At 44.7% G+C, this 27,670-nt stretch overlaps 1 protein-coding gene across 7 annotated transcripts in view; it reads right to left on the bottom strand.

Annotated features, from left to right (window-relative positions):
* The window catches only part of MAPK10 (mitogen-activated protein kinase 10), a 485,680-nt gene that overhangs the window by 187,411 nt on the left and 270,599 nt on the right, over positions 1-27,670 (bottom strand). For all 7 annotated transcript variants that reach the window (XM_063919881.1, XM_063919876.1, XM_063919875.1 and 4 more), the window contains one exon: positions 24,208-24,337. In XM_063919881.1, coding sequence (XP_063775951.1) covers positions 24,208-24,337 — 130 coding nt within the window. The remainder of the gene's footprint in view (positions 1-24,207; positions 24,338-27,670) is intronic.

The raw sequence follows: 27,670 nt of genomic DNA, 5'->3' as shown, positions 1-27,670 counted from the left end.
GGCAGGTGAGGCAGTGCCGCACCTGGCCAACTTTTTCGCACATCTCTGATCAAAACTCACCAAATTTCCATAAGTATATAATACTGCACCTGTGTATAATGCCCAGATGTACACTTTGGCTCATATATTGCATGTAAATCTGGCTCTGGGGTTAGCCAGGGCCACCTGAGCCCTTTAGCTCACCGCACGTCATACTCCTCCACTGGCGGCACTCTGAGGCTTTTACCACATCACAAAAGACACGAGTCGGCTATTATTTGGCAACATTTCAGCGCCGTGTATCGCTTTTATCAAAGCGCTACACGGCGCTGAAACATTGCCAAATAATAACCAACTCGTGTCTTCTGTGATGTGGTAAAAGCCTCAGAGTGTCGCCAGTGGAGGAGTGAAAAACGTGCAGCCATGGAGGCTGTAATGAGGAAGGCACCGGGCGCAGTATATGCTTTAAAGTCTTTGGAGTCCCAAAGTTGGAGACTTTTATATATATATATATATATATATATATATATATATATAATCAATGCAATACCCAGCCCAGCGGCCCCCTGTCTCACCTGGGTGTCGAGGACAGTGTAGGCATCTGGGATTGTGCCGCTGCTGCTGGCTGGGAGGGCGGAGGAGTAAAAGAGAGGGAAGAGCGCTGTCCTCCGTCGTCACCGCACACACCACAACAACACCGCCTTCAGGGCCACTGCTACTATAGCCCAGAAGGCTCCAATGCCAGTCACCCCAAGTCCCGCCCACCGCGTATGGGTGATTGGACAGCGGATCCAGCACTGGATCCGCTGTCCAATCACAGCTGCATTGCTGACATGGACAGGGTGTCCCTGTCAACAAGGCACATGTAGAAGTGCCGCTTTCACCATTTTTTTTATGGGCTTTTACAGCCTAAGTGCTTGGCCCCACCCCCACTTAATCCACTTCCAATTGCCAATGGGAGGCACTGCTATTGCTGTATTAAAATAATTAGCATAATATAAAGATGATACTTATAACAAAAAATATGTGTCATAAGTATATTCTTTGTATTATTTTAATCAATAATGACAGGGAAGGCACTGCCTCCTCTGCCTCCCCTGACTGCACGTCCCTGGTAACTGACCATTTTCTGGGAGTGTCTGGAAAAACGCAGGGGCGCCTAAGCGTTTTCAGGGCAGGTGTGTGACATCAGCTCCGGTCCCAACCAGTCTAATTTTTTCGCACTGGAGGAGTAAGTATTGAGCTACGCACAGACTGCACACACTGCACAGAATGGTAAAAACATTTGATGGTGAGTGTGTTGCGAACGGTTTTGCAACTGTCTGCTGGATGAAGGGAATTTTCGCATAGCGTACACATGCATTCGCATACTTGCACGTGGCAAATTAACACTCCTCCAACATAGTGTAATTTGCAGCACAGCGACTAGGTCTGAATCAGGCCCTAAATCGGGCTTAATTTTTTGCAAAAAATGCTTTCTGGGAAAACACTGTAACGTACCATTTTATATGCAGATATAGTCACAGTTACACACAGAATAAAAGCATGCTGCATATCATCTTAATCAGCATAAGCTGCATGTGTGTCCTATTTGCACAGCAATGCGACTTAGACACATTTAAATGGAATAAGTCGCACATAAAGACTAGAGATGAGCGGGTTCGGTTTCTCTGAATCCGAACCCGCACGAACTTCATGTTTTTTTTCACGGGTCCGAGCGACTCGGATCTTCCCGCCTTGCTCGGTTAACCCGAGCGCGCCCGAACGTCATCATGACGCTGTCGGATTCTCGCGAGACTCGGATTCTATATAAGGAGCCGCGCGTCGCCGCCATTTTCACACGTGCATTGAGATTGATAGGGAGAGGACGTGGCTGGCGTCCTCTCCATTTAGATTAGGAGAGAGAGAGAGAGATTGACCTGAGGCTGATACTGTAGAAGAGAGTGCAGAGTTTAGTGACTGACCACAGTGACCACCAGCAGTGCAGTTGTTTTATTTAATATATCCGTTCTCTGCCTGAAAAAAAACGGTACACACAGTGACTCAGTCACATACCATATCTGTGTGCACTGCTCAGCCCAGTGTGCTGCATGCCTGCATCATCTATGTATATATTATATATCTGACTGTGCTCAGCTCACACAGCTTATAATTGTGGGGGAGACTGGGGAGCACTGCAGTGCCAGTTATAGGTTATAGCAGGAGCCAGGAGTACAAGACAGTCACATACCATATCTGTGTGCACTGCTCAGCCCAGTGTGCTGCATCATCTATGTATATATTATATATCTGACTGTGCTCAGCTCACACAGCTTATAATTGTGGGGGAGACTGGGGAGCACTGCAGTGCCAGTTATAGGTTATAGCAGGAGCCAGGAGTACATATTATATTAAAATTAAACAGTGCACACTTTTGCTGCAGGAGTGCCACTGCCAGTGTGACTGACCAGTGACCTGACCACACTGACCACCAGTATAGTTAGTAGTATACTATATTGTGATTGCCTGAAAAAGTTAAACACTCGTCGTGTGACTTCACTTGTGTGGTGTTTTTTTTTTTATTCTATAAAAAACTCATTCTGCTGACAGACAGTGTCCAGCAGGTCCGTCATTATATAATATATATACCTGTCCGGCTGCAGTAGTGATATATATATATTTTTTATATCATTATTTATCATCCAGTCGCAGCAGACACAGTACGGTAGTTCACGGCTGTAGCTACCTCTGTGTCGGCACTCGGCAGTCCATCCATAATTGTATACCACCTACCCGTGGTTTTTTTTTCTTTCTTCTTTATACATACATACTACTACATCTCTTTATCAACCAGTCTATATTAGCAGCAGACACAGTACAGTACGGTAGTTCACGGCTGTGGCTACCTCTGTGTCGGCACTCGGCAGTCCGTACATAATTGTATACCACCTAACCGTGGTTTTTTTTTCTTTCTTCTTTATACATACATACTACGACATCTCTTTATCAACCAGTCTATATTAGCAGCAGACACAGTACAGTACGGTAGTTCACGGCTGTGGCTACCTCTGTGTCGGCACTCGGCAGTCCGTCCATAATTGTATACCACCTAACCGTGGTTTTTTTTTCTTTCTTCTTCATACATACATACTACGACATCTCTTTATCAACCAGTCTATATTAGCAGCAGACACAGTACAGTACGGTAGTTCACGGCTGTGGCTACCTCTGTGTCGGCACTCGGCAGTCCGTCCATAATTGTATACCACCTAACCGTGGTTTTTTTTTCTTTCTTCTTTATACATACATACTACGACATCTCTTTATCAACCAGTCTATATTAGCAGCAGACACAGTACAGTACGGTAGTTCACGGCTGTGGCTACCTCTGTGTCGGCACTCGGCAGTCCGTCCATAATTGTATACCACCTAACCGTGGTTTTTTTTTCTTTCTTCTTCATACATACATACTACGACATCTCTTTATCAACCAGTCTATATTAGCAGCAGACACAGTACAGTACGGTAGTTCACGGCTGTGGCTACCTCTGTGTCGGCACTCGGCAGTCCGTCCATAATTGTATACCACCTACCCGTGGTTTTTTTTTCTTTCTTCTTTATACATACATACTACTACATCTCTTTATCAACCAGTCTATATTAGCAGCAGACACAGTACAGTACGGTAGTTCACGGCTGTGGCTACCTCTGTGTCGGCACTCGGCAGTCCGTCCATAATTGTATACCACCTACCCGTGGTTTTTTTTTCTTTCTTCTTCATACATACATACTACGACATCTCTTTATCAACCAGTCTATATTAGCAGCAGACACAGTACAGTACGGTAGTTCACGGCTGTGGCTACCTCTGTGTCGGCACTCGGCAGTCCGTCCATAATTGTATACCACCTAACCGTGGTTTTTTTTTCTTTCTTCTTCATACATACATACTACGACATCTCTTTATCAACCAGTCTATATTAGCAGCAGACACAGTACGGTAGTTCACGGCTGTAGCTACCTCTGTGTCGGCACTCGGCAGTCCGTCCATAATTGTATACTAGTATCCATCCATCTCCATTGTTTACCTGAGGTGCCTTTTAGTTGTGCCTATTAAAATATGGAGAACAAAAATGTTGAGGTTCCAAAATTAGGGAAAGATCAAGATCCACTTCCACCTCGTGCTGAAGCTGCTGCCACTAGTCATGGCCGAGACGATGAAATGCCAGCAACGTCGTCTGCCAAGGCCGATGCCCAATGTCATAGTACAGAGCATGTCAAATCCAAAACACCAAATATCAGTAAAAAAAGGACTCCAAAACCTAAAATAAAATTGTCGGAGGAGAAGCGTAAACTTGCCAATATGCCATTTACCACACGGAGTGGCAAGGAACGGCTGAGGCCCTGGCCTATGTTCATGGCTAGTGGTTCAGCTTCACATGAGGATGGAGGCACTCAGCCTCTCGCTAGAAAAATGAAAAGACTCAAGCTGGCAAAAGCAGTAGCACCGCAAAGAACTGTGCGTTCTTCGAAATCCCAAATCCACAAGGAGAGTCCAATTGTGTCGGTTGCGATGCCTGACCTTCCCAACACTGGACGTGAAGAGCATGCGCCTTCCACCATTTGCACGCCCCCTGCAAGTGCTGGAAGGAGCACCCGCAGTCCAGTTCCTGATAGTCAGATTGAAGATGTCAGTGTTGAAGTACACCAGGATGAGGAGGATATGGGTGTTGCTGGCGCTGGGGAGGAAATTGACCAGGAGGATTCTGATGGTGAGGTGGTTTGTTTAAGTCAGGCACCCGGGGAGACACCTGTTGTCCGTGGGAGGAATATGGCCGTTGACATGCCTGGTGAAAATACCAAAAAAATCAGCTCTTCGGTGTGGAACTATTTCAACAGAAATGCGGACAACAGGTGTCAAGCCGTGTGTTCCCTTTGTCAAGCTGTAATAAGTAGGGGTAAGGACGTTAACCACCTCGGAACATCCTCCCTTATACGTCACCTGCAGCGCATTCATAATAAGTCAGTGACAAGTTCAAAAACTTTGGGTGACAGCGGAAGCAGTCCACTGACCAGTAAATCCCTTCCTCTTGTAACCAAGCTCACGCAAACCACCCCACCAACTCCCTCAGTGTCAATTTCCTCCTTCCCCAGGAATGCCAATAGTCCTGCAGGCAATGTCACTGGCAATTCTGACGAGTCCTCTCCTGCCTGGGATTCCTCCGATGCATCCTTGCGTGTAACGCCTACTGCTGCTGGCGCTGCTGTTGTTGCTGCTGGGAGTCGATGGTCATCCCAGAGGGGAAGTCGTAAGCCCACTTGTACTACTTCCAGTAAGCAATTGACTGTTCAACAGTCCTTTGCGAGGAAGATGAAATATCACAGCAGTCATCCTGCTGCAAAGCGGATAACTGAGGCCTTGACAACTATGTTGGTGTTAGACGTGCGTCCGGTATCCGCCGTTAGTTCACAGGGAACTAGACAATTTATTGAGGCAGTGTGCCCCCGTTACCAAATACCATCTAGGTTCCACTTCTCTAGGCAGGCGATACCGAGAATGTACACGGACGTCAGAAAAAGACTCACCAGTGTCCTAAAAAATGCAGTTGTACCCAATGTCCACTTAACCACGGACATGTGGACAAGTGGAGCAGGGCAGGGTCAGGACTATATGACTGTGACAGCCCACTGGGTAGATGTATGGACTCCCGCCGCAAGAACAGCAGCGGCGGCACCAGTAGCAGCATCTCGCAAACGCCAACTCTTTCCTAGGCAGGCTACGCTTTGTATCACCGGTTTCCAGAATACGCACACAGCTGAAAACCTCTTACGGCAACTGAGGAAGATCATCGCGGAATGGCTTACCCCAATTGGACTCTCCTGTGGATTTGTGGCATCGGACAACGCCAGCAATATTGTGTGTGCATTAAATATGGGCAAATTCCAGCACGTCCCATGTTTTGCACATACCTTGAATTTGGTGGTGCAGAATTATTTAAAAAACGACAGGGGCGTGCAAGAGATGCTGTCGGTGGCCAGAAAAATTGCGGGACACTTTTGGCGTACAGGCACCACGTACAGAAGACTGGAGCACCACCAAAAACTACTGAACCTGCCCTGCCATCATCTGAAGCAAGAAGTGGTAACGAGGTGGAATTCAACCCTCTATATGCTTCAGAGGTTGGAGGAGCAGCAAAAGGCCATTCAAGCCTATACAATTGAGCACGATATAGGAGGTGGAATGCACCTGTCTCAAGCGCAGTGGAGAATGATTTCAACGTTGTGCAAGGTTCTGATGCCCTTTGAACTTGCCACACGTGAAGTCAGTTCAGACACTGCCAGCCTGAGTCAGGTCATTCCCCTCATCAGGCTTTTGCAGAAGAAGCTGGAGACATTGAAGGAGGAGCTAACACGGAGCGATTCCGCTAGGCATGTGGGACTTGTGGATGGAGCCCTTAATTCGCTTAACAAGGATTCACGGGTGGTCAATCTGTTGAAATCAGAGCACTACATTTTGGCCACCGTGCTCGATCCTAGATTTAAAGCCTACCTTGGATCTCTCTTTCCGGCAGACACAAGTCTGCTGGGGTTGAAAGACCTGCTGGTGAGAAAATTGTCAAGTCAAGCGGAACGCGACCTGTCAACATCTCCTCCTTCACATTCTCCCGCAACTGGGGGTGCGAGGAAAAGGCTCAGAATTCCGAGCCCACCCGCTGGCGGTGATGCAGGGCAGTCTGGAGCGACTGCTGATGCTGACATCTGGTCCGGACTGAAGGACCTGACAACGATTACGGACATGTCGTCTACTGTCACTGCATATGATTCTCTCACCATTGAAAGAATGGTGGAGGATTATATGAGTGACCGCATCCAAGTAGGCACGTCACACAGTCCATACTTATACTGGCAGGAAAAAGAGGCAATTTGGAGGCCATTGCACAAACTGGCTTTATTCTACCTAAGTTGCCCTCCCACAAGTGTGTACTCCGAAAGAGTGTTTAGTGCCGCCGCTCACCTTGTCAGCAATCGGCGTACGAGGTTACATCCAGAAAATGTGGAGAAGATGATGTTCATTAAAATTAATTATAATCAATTCCTCCGCGGAGACATTGACCAGCAGCAATTGCCTCCACAAAGTACACAGGGAGCTGAGATGGTGGATTCCAGTGGGGACGAATTGATAATCTGTGAGGAGGGGGATGTACACGGTGATATATCGGAGGGTGATGATGAGGTGGACATCTTGCCTCTGTAGAGCCAGTTTGTGCAAGGAGAGATTAATTGCTTCTTTTTTGGGGGGGGGTCCAAACCAACCCGTCATATCAGTCACAGTCGTGTGGCAGACCCTGTCACTGAAATGATGGGTTGGTTAAAGTGTGCATGTCCTGTTTTGTTTATACAACATAAGGGTGGGTGGGAGGGCCCAAGGACAATTCCATCTTGCACCTCTTTTTTCTTTTATTTTTCTTTGCGTCATGTGCTGTTTGGGGAGGGTTTTTTGGAAGGGACATCCTGCGTGACACTGCAGTGCCACTCCTAAATGGGCCCGGTGTTTGTGTCGGCCACTAGGGTCGCTAATCTTACTCACACAGTCAGCTACCTCATTGCGCCTCTTTTTTTCTTTGCGTCATGTGCTGATTGGGGAGGGTTTTTTGGAAGGGACATCCTGCGTGACACTGCAGTGCCACTCCTAAATGGGCCCGGTGTTTGTGTCGGCCACTAGGGTCGCTAATCTTACTCACACAGTCAGCTACCTCATTGCGCCTCTTTTTTTCTTTGCGTCATGTGCTGATTGGGGAGGGTTTTTTGGAAGGGACATCCTGCGTGACACTGCAGTGCCACTCCTAAATGGGCCCGGTGTTTGTGTCGGCCACTAGGGTCGCTAATCTTACTCACACAGTCAGCTACCTCATTGCGCCTCTTTTTTTCTTTGCGTCATGTGCTGATTGGGGAGGGTTTTTTGGAAGGGACATCCTGCGTGACACTGCAGTGCCACTCCTAAATGGGCCCGGTGTTTGTGTCGGCCACTAGGGTCGCTAATCTTACTCACACAGTCAGCTACCTCATTGCGCCTCTTTTTTTCTTTGCGTCATGTGCTGATTGGGGAGGGTTTTTTGGAAGGGACATCCTGCGTGACACTGCAGTGCCACTCCTAAATGGGCCCGGTGTTTGTGTCGGCCACTAGGGTCGCTTATCTTACTCACACAGTCAGCTACCTCATTGCGCCTCTTTTTTTCTTTGCGTCATGTGCTGATTGGGGAGGGTTTTTTGGAAGGGACATCCTGCGTGACACTGCAGTGCCACTCCTAGATGGGCCAGGTGTTTGTGTCGGCCACTAGTGTCGCTTAGCTTAGTCATCCAGCGACCTTGGTGCAAATTTTAGGACTAAAAATAATATTGTGAGGTGTGAGGTATTCAGAATAGACTGAAAATGAGTGGAAATTATGGTTTTTGAGGTTAATAATAATATGGGATCAAAATGACCCCCAAATTCTATGATTTAAGCTGTTTTTTAGTGTTTTTTTAAAAAAACACCCGAATCCAAAACACACCCGAATCCGACAAAAAAAATTCGGTGAGGTTTTGCCAAAACGCGGTCGAACCCAAAACACGGCCGCGGAACCGAACCCAAAACCAAAACACAAAACCCGAAAAATTTCAGGCGCTCATCTCTAATAAAGACACTCAGCGCTACCAAGTCATGCCACGGCATGGAATGACTATAAGACTATATGGTATGACTATAAGACTATATGACTATAATCTGTAGTCAGCACTTTATTCAGGCAGCAGAATGATATAGTATAACACAGGAACTCCAAATCATCACTAGTAGGCTTCGCAGGACAGGCTGCCTTTTATCAGGAGCAGGGACCAATGGCAGTGAGCCAGACAGTCCAACCCCCTTAATGATTAATAGATTGCAGCTGTAGAGCAGAACAAACACACAGGAGTCCTAGCTGCTAGGCAATAGCCAGGACCACAGAACAGAGCAGCCATCGGAGTCCCAGTTGCCCAGCAATCGCTGTGGTTGACATGACGCAGTGTCCCGATTGCCTAGCAACGGCCAGGGCCTGCAACAACTATAAGCTGTGGTGGCAGCTCATAACAGATCAAGTGTATATGGCATTATTTTATTTAGCCTCTCATAAACTTTTGTACCTAAGTAAATTCAACATAGGTGTGTCCTACAGTCCCATTAGAAATACACCATACATCTCCCTGAACTGCTCTTTCACCCTAGAATCCCAAATTGTAGACCCGGAAGGCCAGTACCTCATACTATTGGGACTACTTGAAAATACTATGTTCACTTTAGTCTCATGCTATGCACCGAACTCTGGCCAACTAGCGTTCTGCAAGAAATTATGCTCCCTAGTACAGAAACATGCTAAAGGGGCTGTCATGATTTTGGGGGATTTTAATTTAGTTGTTGATCCTTTTATGGATAGATCTCGTTCTACTAGACGTACCTTACCCAGGAATAAAAGCACCCCTGATAGGAAGGCTGGCCTCCGCCACCTACTCAGTGAATATGACCTTTATGATGCGTGGAGGGCTAAACATGCCACTGTAAGGGACTATACATTTTACTCTCATGTCCATTCCTCGTATTCTAGAATTGACCTTGTTTTAACTAATAAAGAGATAATACTGACTATTAGGGAAATAATCATATCACCAATGACTTGGTCCGATCATTCCCCACTACTGGTAGTATGGGACCAGGAGGCCTGTAAATTCTCTCCAGGGCCCTGGAGGTTGGGGAACTTCTTACTTAGTCACTCTGAAGCTTCCCTTGCCATATGATGTTCTATACAGCTTTATTTAGATACAGGTTGAGTATCCCTTATCCAAAATGCTTGGGACCAGAGGTATTTTGGATATCGGATTTTTCCGTATTTTGGAATAATTGCATACCATAATGAGATATCATGGTGATGGGACCTAAATATAAGCACAGAATGCATTTATGTTACATATACACCTTATACACACAGCCTGAAGGTCATTTTAGCTAATATTTTTTATAACTTTGTGCATTAAACAAAGTGTGTCTACAGTCACACAATTCATTTATGTTTCACATACACCTTATACACACAGCCTGAAGGTCATTTAATACAATATTTTTAATAACTTTGTGTATTAAACAAAGTTTATGTACATTGAGCCATCAGAAAACAAAGGTTTCATTATCTCACTCTCACACAAAAAAGTCCGTATTTCGGAATATTCCGTATTTCGGAATATTTGGATATGGGATACTCAACCTGTACTAATAAGCCGGACGACACCTCGATATTTAATAACTGGTGCTCCCTTAAGGCGGTAGTTCGGGGATCGGCCATTCAAACAGCCTCTCGGCTTAAACGTTCTCAACAAACTGAGCGCTTGCTGGCTGAAAGTGAAGTTGCCAAACTGGAATTGATGCATAAAGCTGACCCCCAAAATAAATCTGTTTTCAAGCTTTTGCTAGCCGCTAGGGAAAGGGTGAATGTTTTCTCTCTTTGGGATGTGCAACGTAATATTGCACGACTGAACCAGTGATTTTATGTGTTTGGTAATAAGGCGGGTCGACTCTTGGCTCGGAAATTACGAGGCAGACGAGCTAGGGCCAGAATTCATTATCTTTGTTCCTCCACGGGATCCAGAGTGTCTGACCGCTATGATATTGCGAACACCTTTGCAGAGTATTATTCCCAACTTTATAGTTTACAGTCTGACCCGGTCACCCCCCAGCCCATGGAGGCTGAAATCCAGTCTTTTCTGAGGAATATCTCCCTCCCGATGCTGGACTCCGAGGGCTGCCTGTCCCTTAGCTCCCCTTGGAATATAAAGGAATTGGAGGTGGCTATTGATGATCTCCCGAGAGATAAAGCCCCAGGCCCTGACTGCTTCCCATCTAATTTCTATAAAACATACAAGGCTGACTTGGCCCCAGTGCTGTTGACAGTTTTTAATGAGGCATCAGATGTGGAGCGGTTTCCGAGGGAAATGCTCGAAGCGCAAATAGTTGCTATTCCTAAACCTGATAAACCTCCTACATCTGTTCAAAATCACCGCCCGATAGCTCTGTTGAACACAGACCTTAAGCTTTTTGCAAAACTTATCGCCAATCGCCTTTGTCCAATACTGCTATTCCTCATAGCTGCTGACTAGGTTGGTTTTGTCCTGGGCAGGCAGGCCCCGGACAACACTCGGAGAGTCTATAACATTATAGAATATTGCAATGCACATAAAATGCCACTTTTAATTCTTTTGTTGGACGCCGAGAAGGCGTTCGACAGACTCCATTGGGGATATCTGAGGGCTGTTCTATGTAAGTTTTGGATTTATTGGGAGGTTTTTGGATTCTATATTTGCTTTGTATTCCACTCCCTCTGCAAGGGTGTTTGTTAATGGATGTCTGTCAGGGAGATTTGATATATTGAATGGCACTAGACAGGGCTGTTCCTTGTCGCCCCTCATATTTGCCTTAGCTATCGAACCTTTAGCCGAGACCATTAGGGCTGAGAAGGCAGTTACAGGTCCTGAGATAGGGGGTCTGACTCACAAGATCAGCTTATTTGCTGATGACATTCTGCTCTGTTTGACCCACCCTGACACCTCCCTCCCTGCCCTCCATCATATCCTAAATCGATATTCCAGAATTTCTTACTATAAATGAAACACTTCCAAGACGGAAGCTTTACCGCTCCACATTCCACCACGCACTATAGCTTTGCTTAAAGACAGAGGTGTGTACTCTATATCGCCTACCTCAGTGCAAAGAAAATGGCTGAAATGGAAGGAATTTCGGGAGCGGTGGGGTCTTCCCTTGGTTGTCAGTGATCCCACAGATTTGTCGCAATTATACTCCCCACATTCTGATATTACCTGTTATAACTGACGTTTCACACCTACTTCCCTGTACCACTACTTGATTATGCCGTTTCTGGGAACTCAATTATAGTAGAGCTCTATCTTTGTCTTTCTGTCCCCCTGTGTGTCACTGTCTTGTCTCTCTCCTTCTTTCACTTTCCTATCTGCACAATTTGTTGTTCTCCTTGTTCTGTTTCTGTTGTGTATTTTCTTTGTATGTTACCAGGGTTAGTAGTGCATGTTTGGTGAATTGAGCACTTTGCCTTAAGGTTAATGTATTGTGCAAACTTCTGTTGTTTGCTCATTTCTGCCATCGCTTATTGACATTTCATGTAATGTGTACTATTGCTCTTGATTTTCTGTTTCTGGTAAAGTTTAGTAAAAACTATTATATAAAAAAAAGAAATACACCATACAAAGGGATAACTATTTCATGGTTTGACGATTGTTTTTTTCTAGGACGTAAACAGAGTACTGTTTATTAGTGATTTAAACTGTATCATGTTTTATTCATAGGCATGCGCAGGGGGGGGGGGGTGCCCGGTGCGCACAGGCACCCCCTAATGTGCGGCACCCCCCACACTCCATGCCTGCTGTTGCACAGTGGAGTGCTGATTGCTGTGGTTTGCCGCCGAGCCCGGCTTGCTGCTCTGCAGTGGCTGAAGTCCCATGCGCCTCCTCTCCCGGCCCCAGCAGGGCAGTTCCTCCTGATTTAGAGGGGTCTTTCTAAAAGTGGGTGTGGCGTGCGCGATTAGGCCACATCCCCAGCTTTCTCTGGGCCCGGCGATCTGTGTGCAGCCCTGCTTTCTCTTGCTGGTGCAGGTGGATCTCTAACAGCAGCCATACCATGGTGCCCGGCCAGGAAAGAGAAGGTAAGGTTTGTGTCAGTGTATGTCAGTGCATTTGACAGTGCGTGCGTGTGTGTGTGTGTGCGTGTGTGTGTGTGTGTGTGTGTGTGTGTGTGTGTGTGTGTGTGTATTAGGGCTATCTTTATTACATGTGTCACCTTTCTGCCTGTGTAAGGCTTTCTGTTACATTGCTCAGGGTGTGTCTAGCATTGTGCATCTTCCCTGACTGTTGAGGCACATAATAGATGTTATTAAAAGTACAGAATGAGACTAAAAGAACTGGTGTACAATTATGATGCGCGCATGCATATTCACGCAAACGCTGGCTGCAGCTATTCACAACACCGCATTCAGTGCAGCTTGCCGTGATGCGTATGGTCGTGGGTACGCACTGCGACAACAATGAGGCTGGCTACATCTGTAGTGGCGGTGCTAGGGGCATCAAATTGATTAGGGCCAGCTCTGGGCATAATGTGAATTTGGCTCATACCGTGTGACATAATGTGGATTTCAGCTCATACTGTGTCGCATAATGTGAATTTGGCTCATACCGTGTGGCATAATATGAATTATAGCTCATACCGTGTGGCATAATGTGAATTTGGGTCATACCGTGTGGCATAATATGAATTTGGGTCACACCGTGTGGCATAATATGAATTTGGCTCATACCGTGTGGCATAATGTGAATAAGGGGCACTACGGTCAATAGCTGGGGAGCATGGGGACATGTGTGACAAATGCTGGGTCCTGCGGAGGTGGGGTCTGATGGCATAGAAAGAGGTAGATGTGGCTGTGATGGCACGTGTATATTTTAACTGTACTTGTGTTATATTAAAACTCAAATGTTCGGCCCCCTAAGTCTCCCATACTTTTCAGAATGTCCCACTCAAAATTAGGGTGTAGGTGCTTGGGGTGCAAGGGGTGGGTGGTGCATATGCACCTAGGCCCACCACTCTCTAGTTCTGCTGCTGGGTCAGAGATAGATTGGGAAAGTGTAAGCAGCGATAGGCTGCAGCAGCAGTTAGGACTCAGGGTTATGCCGTAGCGGACAGTCAGTATCGGCCAGTGGTCACACCATTATGTTTCATTTTATTTCTCTAAGGTATATTATATATACTTTATTATTATGAACTAGGGAGAAATTAAATTAAGTCATGTGATTTTACTGAGCGAATGTAAAATAGTGCTAGACATGTCCCTGTGTGGTGCTAGACACGACCAAAAGGTGGTGCTAGACACGCCCCTCCTGCGGTGCAAATAAAATTAGCTGCGCACGCCTATGGTTTTATTCACTAAAGTAAAGAATAGCAAAGAAAACAATTTCTCTGCAACAAGTGCATCTTAAGCACATCTTTTTGGTAGAGTGTGCTGGGCTATCTGGTGCAGTGACGTCAGTCCACACACTTAGTGACTTAAACAGTAATGCAGGTTTATTTAGTGAACACATGTGACTCAGATGTAACACTGATAGCTGTAATCAGGAGCCCATATATCATACAAGGTAACATTATGTAGCATTAGGTAGTGGTACTTATCAGGAGATGTCTGTGGTGGTGAAGCATGGAGCAATACACAGCCGTGTAGTCTGACTCCCACTGTAGAGAAGATGATGCATGCACTAGAACACTGTGAGTCTCTGTAGCTGAGATCTGCTCCCAGTCTCAGCTCTGCACACTTGTACACACAGGATTCTGGGGGTAATTCAGAGTTGATCGCAGCAGCAAATTTGTTAGCAGTTGGGCAAAACCATGGGGGTCATTCCGAGTTGATGGCTAGCTGAAAATGTTCGCTGCGCTGCGATGATGCAAAAAAAACGTATGCAGCGCAATGCGCACGCGCGACGTACTTTCACAACAGCCGATGTATTTTTACACAAGGTCTAGCGAAGCTTTTCAGTCGCACTGGTGGCCGCAGAGTGATTGACATGAAGTGGGCGTTTCTGGGTGTCAACTGACCGTTTTCAGGGAGTGTTCGAAAAAACTCAGGCGTACCAGGAAAAACGCAGGCGTGGCTGGGCGAATGCAGGGCGTGTTTGTGATGTCAAAACAGGAACTGAACAGTCTGAAGTCATCGCAAGCGCTGAGTAGGTCTGAAGCTACTCTAAAACTGCACAAAATTATTTTGTAGCCGCTGTGCGATCCTTTCGTTCGCACTTCTGCTAAGCTAAAATACACTCCCAGTGGGAGGCGGCATAGCATTTGCACGGCTGCTAAAAACAGCTAGCGAGCGATCAACTCGGAATGACCCCCCATGTGTACTGCAGGTGTGGCAGATATAACGTGCAGAGAGAGAGAGAGTTAGATTTGGGTGGGTTATTTTGTTTCTGTGCAGCGTAAATAATGGCTGCTTTATTTTTACACTGCAATTTAGATTGCAGTTTGAACCCACCCCACCCAAATCTAACTCTCTCTGCACATGTTATATCTGCCCCCCCCCCTGCAGTGCACATGGTTTTGTCCAACTGCTAACAAATTTGCTGCTGCGATCAACTCTGATTAGGCCCTTTGTCTCTCAGTCTGTGTGTCACACTCTCCTCACTCTCCCTGAGATGGAGGAACAGGAACCTACATCATATGACTCCGCCTCCCAGTGACTCCTGGCACTAGAGGTCTAACACTAGGGTATGCACCCATAGACTGATACACAGAATGAGACAGGTACAGAGTGCACCATATCCTAACATAGTAACATAGTATCTGAGGTTGAAAAAAGACAATTGTCCATCGAGTTCAACCTATTTGTGGTCTCCTATGCATGATGATTTGACTAAAATTTCTGACTGATGCTGCTGTCAGCCGTTGCATTTTATCCCTATTTATAGTAACTATAATGCATGACTATGCACCATACCCCTGGATATCCTTATCCATTAGGAATTTATCTAACCCATTCTTAAAGGTGTTGACAGATTCCGCCATTACAACTCCCTCGGGCAGGGAATTCCAAACACGTATTGTCCTTACCGTGAAAAAGCCTTTACGCCGTATTGTGCGGAATCTCCTCTCCTCTAACCTGAGCGAGTGTCCACGAGTCCTCTGTGTTGTTCTAACCAAAAACAGGTCCCGCGCAAACTCTGTGTATTGTCCCCTTATATATTTGTAGATGTTGATCATATCCCCTCTTAGTCTCCGCTTTTCCAATGTAAACATGCCTAGTCTTTCAAGCCTTTCCTTGTATTCCATCGTCTCCATGCCCTTAATTAGTTTGGTCGCCCTCCTCTGTACCTTTTCAAGCTCCAGGATATCCTTTTTGTAGTACGGTGCCCACAATTGTACACAGTATTCAAGGTGTGGCCTCACTAGTGATTTAAATAACGGGAGTATAATACTCTCGTCCCTAGCATCAATACCCCGTTTTATGCATGCTAATATCTTATTAGCCTTCTTTGCTGCAGTCCTACTTTGGGTACTACTGCTTAGCTTGCTATCTATGAGGACACCTAAGTCCTTTTCCAGTACAGAATCCCCTAATTTTACCCCATTTAGTAGGTAGGTGTAATTTTTGTTCTTGTTACCACAGTGCATTACCTTACACTTGTCTATGTTGAAGCGCATTCTCCATTTGGCTGCCCATGCTTCTAATTTAACTAAGTCGTTCTGAAGAGACTCGGCATCCTCCTCTGTATTTATAGCCTTACACAATTTGGTATCATCTGCAAAAATTGACACCATGCTCTCTAGACCTTCTGTTAGGTCGTTAATGAAAATATTGAACAATAGCGGTCCTAATACTGAGCCTTGCGGCACACCACTTAGCACTTCAGTCCAAGTTGAAAAAGATCCATTAACCACAACGCGCTGCTCCCTATTATCTAACCAGTTTTTGACCCAAGTGCATATTGTGCTTCCTAGCCCTGATTCTTGTAGCTTGTAGATAAGTCTCATGTGTGGTACAGTATCGAACGCTTTGGCAAAGTCTAAAAAGATTACATCCACGTCTTTACCCTGATCTAGGTTTGCCCTTACTGTTTCATAAAAGCCAAGTAAGTTGGTTTGACAGGATCTGTCCTTCATAAACCCATGTTGATTCCTTTTAATGACCTTATTGGTTTCAAGGAACTTCTGAATACTATCTCTTAGAATACCTTCCAATACTTTCCCCACTATAGATGTAAGACTAACTGGTCTATAATTACCTGGTTCAGCTTTACTTCCCTTTTTGAATATAGGCACTACTTCCGCTATACGCCAGTCTTTGGGAACCATACCTGATATAACTGAATCCTTAAAGATCAAAGATAGCGGTTTTGCCAGTTCAGAGTGAAGCTCCATTAGAACCCTTGGATGAATGCCATCGGGCCCTGGTGATTTATTAATCTTTAAATGTTTTAATCGGTCACAGACTACTTCCTCGCTTAAATAAGTACCTATCAGTGTCATATTCTCATTATTGAGATTGTGTGTCAGTCCCTGAATTGGGTCCTCTCTAGTGAATACTGTTGAAAAAAACTCATTTAGTGTGTCCGCTATGTCATTATCATTTTTGCTTAAGACTCCCAACTTGTCTTTTAAAGGGCCTATACTCTCCTTCTTTAATCTCTTGCTATTAATGTATTTAAAGAATTTTTTGGGATTCGCTTTGCTTTCCTTTGCTACTAGTTTTTCAGTTTCTACTTTAGCCGCTCTTATTTCCTTTTTGCAAATTTTGTTACATTCCTTATAGTGCTGAAATGACTCTGCTTCCCCGTCAGATTTGTATTTTTTAAATGCTCGCCTTTTCTTGCCCATAAGTTCCTTAATCTTTTTGTTAAGCCACATCGGTTTATGATTTTTATTCCTTTTTTTGCTACTCATAGGAATACATTTGAGTGTATTTTTAGCTAGCAGGAATTTTAGTACCTCCCATTTCTCCGTAGTATTTTTTCCTAAAAACAAACCTTCCCATTCAATATCCCTGAAAAATACTCTCATCTTTTCAAAATTTGCTTTGCTAAAGTTTAAAGTCCTAGTTGAGCCAGTATAGGGCTATTTATAGAAACTGATATTGAATGTGACCATATTGTGGTCGCTGTTTCCTATGGGTTCCCCTACTATAATACCTGATACCAAATCCCCATTGTTTGTTAATACCAGGTCTAAGATTGCATTGTACCTAGTTGGTTCCTCAATTAGTTGGACTAAGTAGTTATCATGAAGTGTGTTTAAAAACATATTGCCCCTAGCAGTATCACATAAGTCGTTTTTCCAGTTTATCTCTGGATAGTTAAAATCTCCCATCACTACTATGTCTCCTACTCCTGCTGCTCTTTCAATTTGCTTTAGTAACAATTCATCATCAGATGCGTTGATACCAGGCGGCCTATAGCATACACCCAATACTAAATTTTTTATTCCTTTTTCCCCGCATGCAATTTCCACCCATAATGTCTCGACAGTGTCTACAGTCCCCTCCTGAATATCTTCCCATATATTAGGTTTTAAAAACGGCTTTACGTAAAGACACACCCCTCCACCCTTTTTATTTAGTCTGTCTCTCCTAAACAGTGTATAGCCCTCTAGATTGACTGTCCAATCATGAGATTCCTCCCACCAAGTTTCAGTAATGCCTATAATATCATACTGTTTGCTTGCTGCAAGTATTTCTAGTTCACCCTTTTTACCAGTAATGCTTCTGGCGTTTACATACATACAACTAATATAAGTATTTTCCCTTGCGTTAGGGACATCTTTCACCTTATGTAGCAAGGATGACCTGTAATCGTCATTGGTTAGTGCTTTGGTAAAATCCCTTTTAGTACCCATGTTAGTAACCTTACCGCCTGCTCTTACCCTCCCCCCAACTTCTCCCCCATTTCGTTTACTACCACCATCCCCACTATTCTCACTGCATGACCCGTAGTTTCTAGCTAAACCCTCCCCCCAGGCTCCTAGTTTAAAATCTCCTCCAACCTTCTAACCATCCTTCCCCCCAGCACCGCTGCCCCCTCCTCCTCATATCCTAACACTACCCCTCGCTCAAGACTGTCTCCGGTCACAAGTTTAAAGAACATGACATTTTATCAAACAAATCAATAAAGTCACTCCTGCAACCGAAAACATAACGTGAAGCAAAAACAGTAAGAATAAATCAACATTAACCATATTCTAGTCCACATTCCATTAGGAATGCAAGTAGCAAGTGTGATGACAGTCTTTTTGTCAACATGTCAGCAATATTTTCTTCACTTGCAACATATTCCATATTGACGGACTTGTTTTCCACCAACTCACGAATGAAATTATGTCTTATAGCAATGTGCTTAGACCGTCCATGATGCTTTGTGCTACAAGAAAGATCAATTGTTCCCTTGTTATCAAACTTTATGTTGATGATCTCACTGTAGTAAAGAAGACCTAATTCACATAAAGTCTCTCTCATCCAAAGCACTTCTTTTGAAGATTCTGTGTGCGCCATGTACTCTGCCTCTGTTGTAGAACGAGCAACTGTGGGTTGTTTCCTATTTGCCCAGCTTACGGCTGCGCCTGCTAGTGCAAAGAGGTATCCAGTATAAGAACGTCTATCATCCTCATCTGATCCCCAGTCGGCATCACAGAATACTTTTAAACTGGTATCTGATGATCTTGTAAATTTCAGCTTTAGTGAACTTGTACCTTTGAGGTACCTTAGTGTTCTGTTTACTGGAATCCAGTGTTGTCGCCCAGGATTATTTGCGAACTGGCTTGTCCAACTCATTGCATGTGTGATGTCTGGACGTGTCCCAATTCTTGCATACATCAAACTACCAATGGCATTTTGATATGGGAATTCTTGCATTTCCTCTATCTCCCTTTTGCTGCTTGGTGACATGGCCTTGACCATCTTTGTACTTTTATCAATGGGAGTACTTACTGGTTTTGCATCTGTCATTCCGTACTTAGAAATTATTACCTCAATGTATGTTTGTTGGTCAATTGTGACAGTTCTCTCTTGCAGGTTTTGTATAATTTTTATACCTAATAGATGATTTGCAAGCCTTAGATCTTTCAACTTGAATCTTTGTTTAAGCTGGTGCTTGACATCAGTGATATGATCTTCTTGACCTGCCAAAAGTAAATCATCCACATAGACAGCTATGATGAACAACTTTTATTTGATGGTTTTGTGGTATAGGCAGTGATCAGTCTCTGACATTAACAAAGTTAATTTTTTGTAATGCTGCATCCAACTTTACGCAACAGCAACAACCACTTTGCTTGAGGCCGTATACTGACTTCTTTAAGAGACAAACTTTACCAGTTTGGAATATGTCCATATCATAATGATCAGGAGTTTCCCTATAAATTTCCTCAATCAAATCTCTATTATGGAATGCGGAATCAAAGTCTAGTTGATATAACAGTAGATCATGTAGTGTTGACAGTTCTGTATCAATTGCTGACTCCCACTCTGTCCAATCACTGCTTGACTTTGCTTCCTGTATGTTTTGAGGTTCACAGTAAGCTATGTTTGCATACTCCTCACTGTATTTCTTAGCTGGAATACCTTTGTTGCTCCTCGTGGAACTTCTGTTCTCTGACTTGTTGACATGCTTTCTGCTGCCTGTACATCCAAAAATACATTTTGTTGTTGCTCCACTGCTCCAGTTAGTGGTGCTGTCTCGTAGAATACCAAATCTCTGGATTTAAGAAGATGTTTACTTGTAACATTCCAAAGTCTGTATCCTTTGCTTTCGTTGCATTATCCGAGCATTAAACATTCTATGGATTTTGGATCTAGCATTCTCCTTTTCTCCTTTGGTATATGTGCAGAAGCTTTGCTCCCGAAGACACGAAGATGACTGATACTTGACTTTTTCCTGGACCACGGGTCCAGTGGCGTTTCACCTTTGACGGCCACTGTAGGTGCACGATTCTTTAGGTATACTGCAGTAGATACTGCTTCTGCCCAAAACTTCTTTTTCAGGCCAGAATCACTTAACATAGTCCGCGCTCTCTCAACAATTGTGAGGTTTGCCCGCTCACTCATGCCATTCTGTTCCGGTGTGTAGGCAATTGTTAGCTGATGCTTTATGCCATATTTCCTAAGGAATGCAGATAAGACTTTGTTATCATATTTTGTACCCTCAGGATCTTTAGTTTCAGACCTGTCTGATTCTCCACCAGGTTTTTGTACTCCACAATTTTGTTGATACTTTCACTTTTCTCCTTAAGGAAGTACACGTGTGTCATTCTTGTGGCGTTATCAATGAGAGTCATGAAATACCTGTAACCACTGATTGATTCTTCCTCCATTGGACCACACATGTCTGTGTGCACTAGAGCTAACAGTGTCTCTGCTCTTTTAACTGACTGTAGAAATGGGTTGCACATTTTTTGCCTTTTATGCAACTCTCACACATGGGTCTTTCCGCGTTGCTCATGGTGATCCCTGTTACCATTCCATCTAGCAGTTTCCTCAGTAGCCATCATTGCAGTACATTCCTCAGTGTCCAGGACATATAGTTTGTTGCACCGGTTTGCTGAATCAATAACAGTCCCTCTTTAATTCTGCACCATTCAATTGCCCTTCTGAAATTGGACTTTTTAGCCTTTTTTCTCTAGGACGCTGATAGCAATGACATTACTTCCTAAATCAGGCACGTACAACACATCTAGGATATCTGTAACAACTGTCTCCCCTCCAATTCTTAAACGTACTGTGATTGTCCCAGCTTGTAATGCAGTAAGGGCCTTATTTCCAATCCCTGTAACTGTAGTGGGAACACATGGTGTTAAAGAATTGAACCAATGCTTACTGCAACTGAAATGTCTAGTGGCCCCTGAGTCCATGTACCAGCAATCCTTCATGTGACTGTCTGCTACATTCAGTACTGACTCGTTTGGCTTGTCACGCTGCTTCTGCGCACCACTGGAATTTCTCATTCTGTGATCTGAAGCTTTATGTCCTATCCTGTGACATACAAAACACTTGAATTTGTGCTTTCTGGACTTTGTGCCCTTTGTGATCAAGGCAGAACCCTCAGCTATAGTCTCGTCAGGAATACGTTCTTGGAACTGCAGCAACTTGGCTCTTACAATCTCTGTTGTCAGTTTAGTGTCGTTTGACTCTAACGCAACCACCAAAAAAAAAATCTAATTTTTTCATCAGATTCTGTAACATTGCCATTGCGACTTCTTCCTTGTCCCTTGCCCCCACAGATGCCAACTGCTGAGCTATCGACAATAACTTATCAATGTAATCGTTCATGTCTTTGCAGGCACTCAGTTTTGTTCCATACAGCATGCATCTTAAACTCATCCTTCTCATTAGACCTTTATCTTTATATGCATTTTGCAGGGCTGTCTACATGTCCTTAGCTGAAAATGTCCCACTGACTATTGAATAGACATGCTGCTCTACAGCTAAACCTATCCCAATGGCTCTGTCTACGTCATCTGCGTTTTGACCTGCTCCCGGGTCTATAGTAACCTTCCCCAACTTTTCCCGCTTAGGCTGCATTTCCATGGCAAACTTCCATGTAGCATAGTTCTCTGAATCTTTCAGCTTAGCAAAGTTCATGATGTGTCCTGTGTTATACATCCTTTCTGCACTTGTATAAAATGTCACTTTAAACTTTGACAGTGTGATTATTTAAAAGCACTCAGGGGGTTAATCTTCAAGTACATGCGGGTTTGGGCACAGGACTGGGCCCATAATCTGTTGGCAGAGTGTGCTAGGCTATCTGGTGCAGTGACGTCAGTCCACACACTTAGTGACTTAAACAGTAATGTAGGTTTATTTAGTGAACACAAGTGACTCAGATGTAACACTGATAGCTGTAATCAGGAGCCCATATATAACACAAGGTATCAGCATTAGGTAGTGGTACTTATCAGGAGATGTCTGTGGTGGTAAAGCATGGAGTACATGCCGTGATACACAGCCGTGTAGTCTGACTCCCACTATAGAGAAGATGATGCATGCACTAGAACATTGTGAGTCTCTGTAGCTGAGATCACACTAATTGTACTGTATATACAATACACACTGTCCTGAAGATGTAGTCACTGAGGATCTGATTGGCGCTTCTGGTCACACACAGAACTGGTTTTAGCCAATTACAGTTACTGCTAAGTTTTATAATGGTAAATAAAATCACTTTGGGTAATATGAACAAAGCAGTTTGAGACACAAGTGCAGTAGAGGAATGCAGGAAAGCAAATGACTACCCCACTTCACATACACAGAACTGGAGTTGCCTTTGTAGGTAAAATAGCAGTTCCCAGAAAAAGATTCATGTTTCACAGTTTAAATGAGCAGTAATTAGGGTGGAGCGCATACTGTACAGCTTCTTTCAGATTACACTACAGATTTAGAAATTGATAGACAATATATTACAAAAATATTATTAGTGCTCGCCCAGCTGTCGGTATGCCAGCGGTCGGGATCCCGGCGCCGGTATGCTGGCCCCCGGGATCCCGGCCGCCGGACACTCATACTACACCCGGTTTTGCCTGTCTGGGGCAGGCGAAACAAAATCCCTGATGACCGGGACAACCTGCAGTGTCCCATGCCCGCTGCAGCAGCAGCAGGTTGGGACTGCAGGCATGGCGCCGCGGCCTGGAAGCTACCACTCGGCGCTGACACCCTTCAGGGAAGCCGGGGCAGCACCGTGACCGCATCACCCCCTCTCCCCCGGCAGAGGTCACATGACGGGGGAGCACCCATGTGACCGCGGGGAGCCGAAGGAGCAGCACTGCACCGGGAGCTGTCAGCAGGCGGCACCCGGTGCAACATCAGGTAACCCGCGATAAGCCACCGCTTGTGCTGACTTATCGGGGGTAATAGGATAGCCCCCGGCGGGACAATTAGCCCCGGTAAATTACCGGGGCTAATTGGATATCCCCCATAGACAAAGATAGCCAACATGTAATCGGCCACTCTCGAGTTACAGGTGCACAGGCGTTCTTAGGGCCTGATTCCAAGTCTCACGCACAAGTGCACACATCGGCATCTATTGGTGGTCGCCAGGCTGAAAGTTTATGCAAATGTCATTACAAATTCCTTCCCTGGTGTACATGCGTTAAATGAACAAGGCCTGAGACGCCCACTGCCAGCTTCCATGCACGATATAAAACCGCACTGTGTGTTTTTTTACACCACCATCGGTCACTCCATCGAAAGTTGCACCAGCCCTATGGCAGGTTCTCCATGTGACAATGGCCTCCTATACCTGCGGCTGTGCATCTAGGAACGCAGCTGCTTGCATTGGCACGCCTGTGACACTCCCATAACACGTCCGCTGAACGTACCATTTTTTTGTGTGCACTAGTAGCTACAACCCAGAGACGCCACATTTCTACCACATTTCTGACACAGTCTGACCCAAGCACCACCTTTGTGCATACTTTGTGTAACACATGTGCATTTGCATAAGATCACTCAGAATCAGACCCTTATCCTCAATGCATTAAGCCACATAGGAAATACTTTCACATTTGCCTTGGTAGTACATATACAGTATTGCTATTCAAGGCATTTGGCTTGCACTGTAGACATAAACTGCAATTTTTGTATAGAAAAACATAACACAATAAGTAACCAGCACAGAGAGTAATGAGAGAGAGAAACTTACATTTTTATGATTTACACACTTCATTAGAACCAGTTCCCTGTATGCCCGTTTGGCATGTGTTTGATTTTGAAATGGTCGGCTGAGTTTCTTAATAGCCACATTCCTATCAAGCACAGCATCATAAGCAGCACTGAAAGACAAGATACAGAAGCACCATGAGAACTGCAGTGTATTATGTTTGTAAGAGGAGAATGGAGAAAATCTCCAAAGTAGTTTTCCAGTGCATTAAAAGAACAATGTCCAGAGGATTAGAAATCACAGTTTGACTTTAGAAGGTCAGAATATAAAACAGTGCTTGTTATCCTTCCCGTGTACACTGTACTTCCTCTGTGATTGCTTTATCTAGTGCTATTTTCCAGCATTTCTGAACAATTACATTTGGAAACAGGGCAGACACAGATAGGGGTGAAATAATGATGTTCTGCCTTACCTGTTATATTAAATCACTTCCCGTTCATATGTCCCACAACTCAAATACTGTGACAGTCAGCATTATGTCCAGAGTGGAAAAACACCCATAAATTGTGGTGTATTTTTCTAATTTTGTTATTTTATCACTTATACCTATATATTTTCATTATATGTTATCCAGTGTTTTTAATTACTGCACTAGAAGCCTCCCTCATGTTTGCATATATACCATTTCAGGCATGTGAGGCAATCCTGGCATTCCCACTACAGTACAATTGATAGGTCTGTTTTACTGGAATGTGCATACATTTATTTTTATTTAAGAAAACAAAGTAGATGCATCGCCATAAAAGTGCCCACCATTTATTGCATGTTGCATTTGTGCAGGTAGGATTTGGATCAGGGAAGCAGTCAATTTGCCGGTTGGTGGGATCCCGGCTGTCAGGAGACCGACGCCGGAATCCTGTCAACCGGTGCAATACCGGCGGTCGGAATCCCGACTGCCGGCCATAATCCCCACTCGGATAGGGAAGTGACAAAGCATTGGTACACAGCAGTTACTTTAAGAATATAGCACATCTATAAAACACTGGGGTCGATTCAATTCACCGACAGTTGAATAGTGCCGGGAATTAGCTCCCGGAGCTATTCAATTCAGCTCAAATTAAGTCGGCGAATGCCCGTTCTCCCGGACTTAACCGGTTGTTTTGTCGGGAGAACGGGCATTCTCCGACTTAACTCCCCACCGACAGAATCAGCCTTGCGCCGGGCGCGCGGCAGCACTTTTGTCGGATTTCCTCTCTCATCCCCCAGGGGTGAGAGAAGAATTCCCGACAATTAGTGTCCCTTGGCGCTGAATTGAATAGCGCCGGGAGCTAATTCCCGGCGCTATTCAACTGTCGGTGAATTGAATCGACCCCATTGTGGCACAGCAGTGGCAGACAGTATGTCAGCTTAATAAACTATACAACCCCATGAAGGACTTTTAGAAGACCTAAAATCTCCTGGAATTCATCTGTGGGATGAGCTTTTAGCCATGTTGCTCCAACTCTATGGAATTTGCTTCCCCACACATTTTGAGAGGCCCCACTCTACAATACTTTAAAACGGACTCAAGACTTTCCTGTTTACTCAAGCATTTCCTTAATGCATACTTCCCAACTGCCCCGAATCCAACGGGACAGTCCCTCTATTCGGACACTGGCCTTCTGTCCCGCCCGCGGGCTGCAGTGTCCCGCGGGTGGGGGGATTTTAGGTTGGGGGAGCTTGTGATCACTGCTGCTATGTTATGTAAAGGCAGGGGGTTGAGCCGGGGGCTGCCCAGCTGCAAAGAGAGCGCAGGGCACACCAACAAAATGACAATAACGGAGGTCATGAAATTACACCACAACCCCAACATTTGACGTCCTACCCCTTTACCCGAGGCCCCACCCCTTTTTGGACATGGGTGCGCAAGGTCCCGCACCTCCAGCTTTAAAAGTTGGGAGGTATTGTTAATGTCACTTTAGTATCTCCATGTTCTCTGTATTTTATGAATAGCTTTTCTACTGTATTACTGTATGTTCATTCTATTAAGTGCCTTGAGCCCTACTATAGAAAAATGCTATGTACAATTTTTTTTACTATTATTATTATAATAATAATAATAATAATAATAATAAAATCACAATCTGTTTGGGAGATACTAAGAGAAAAGGCCATAAGAGTACACTGTTAATAGCAAAGGATTCCTGGGTTTAATGAACTGATTAATTTATTGATTCATTTAATTGATTAATTTAGAATAAAAAAATAACAATCTGTTTTGCAGCCACTGACAAAAGTCCATAAAAGAGTAAAGATAATAGCCATGGATTCCTGACAAGGGGCCTTATTCAAGTTTGTTAGCCAACCAAAAAAGTTAGCAATTGGGCAAAACCATGTTACACTGCAGGTGGGGCAGGGGTATGTGAGGTAGGTTCAAACTGAAATCTAAATTGCAGTGTAGAAATCAAGCAGCCAGTATTTACTATGCACAGAAACAATATAACCCACCCAGATCTAAAGCTATCTGCACATGTTACATCTGCCCCAGCTGCTGTGCAACATGGTTTTGCCCAATTGCTAACTGTTTGTTTGCAAACAAACTTGGCTAACACCCAAGGGTTGTTAAAATTAGATAAGAAAATGAATGCTTGCACTGCAAAGCTGCACAATCAAATTATCTTACACTAACAAATATTAGGAGGCTCACCTGCTGGCCATGCTACCCCCCCCCCCCCCCTTCCTAATTGTCCCCACCCCCTTCCTAATTGTGTAACACACCTCTGTAGTACATTTTAGAGGTGCACCGGAGAGTCTGAGTATGAGGGATAATAATAAGAATTTACTCACCGGTAATTCTATTTCTCGTAGTCCGTAGTGGATGCTGGGAACTCCGTAAGGACCATGGGGAATAGCGGGCTCCGGAGGAGGCTGGGCACTCTAGAAAGATTTATGACTACCTGGTGTGCACTGGCTCTTCCCACCATGACCCTCCTCCAAGCCTCAGTTAGGACACTGTGCCCGGACGAGCTGACATAATAAGGAAGGATTTAGAATCCCGGGTAAGACTCTTACCAGCCACACCAATCACACCGTACAACTCGTGATACTATATCCAGTTTTACAGTATGAAAACAACTGAGCCTCTCAACAGATGGCTCAACAATAACCCTTTAGTTAACAATAACTATTTACAAGTATTGCAGACAATCCGCACTTGGGATGGGCGCCCAGCATCCACTACGGACTACGAGAAATAGAATTACCGGTGAGTAAATTCTTATTTTCTCTGACGTCCTAGTGGATGCTGGGAACTCCGTAAGGACCATGGGGATTATACCAAAGCTCCCAAACGGGCGGGAGAGTGCGGATGACTCTGCAGCACCGAATGAGAGAACTCCAGGTCCTCCTCAGCCAGGGTATCAAATTTGTAGAATTTTGCAAACGTGTTTGCCCCTGACCAAGTAGCTGCTCGGCAAAGTTGTAAAGCCGAGACCCCTCGGGCAGCCGCCCAAGATGAGCCCACCTT

Source organism: Pseudophryne corroboree, chromosome 1, assembly GCF_028390025.1.
Source record: "Pseudophryne corroboree isolate aPseCor3 chromosome 1, aPseCor3.hap2, whole genome shotgun sequence".
NCBI classification, from domain to species: Eukaryota; Metazoa; Chordata; class Amphibia; order Anura; family Myobatrachidae; genus Pseudophryne; species Pseudophryne corroboree.
Note: the sequence above shows the minus strand (reverse complement) of the source record. Positions and strands in the feature narration are given on the sequence as shown.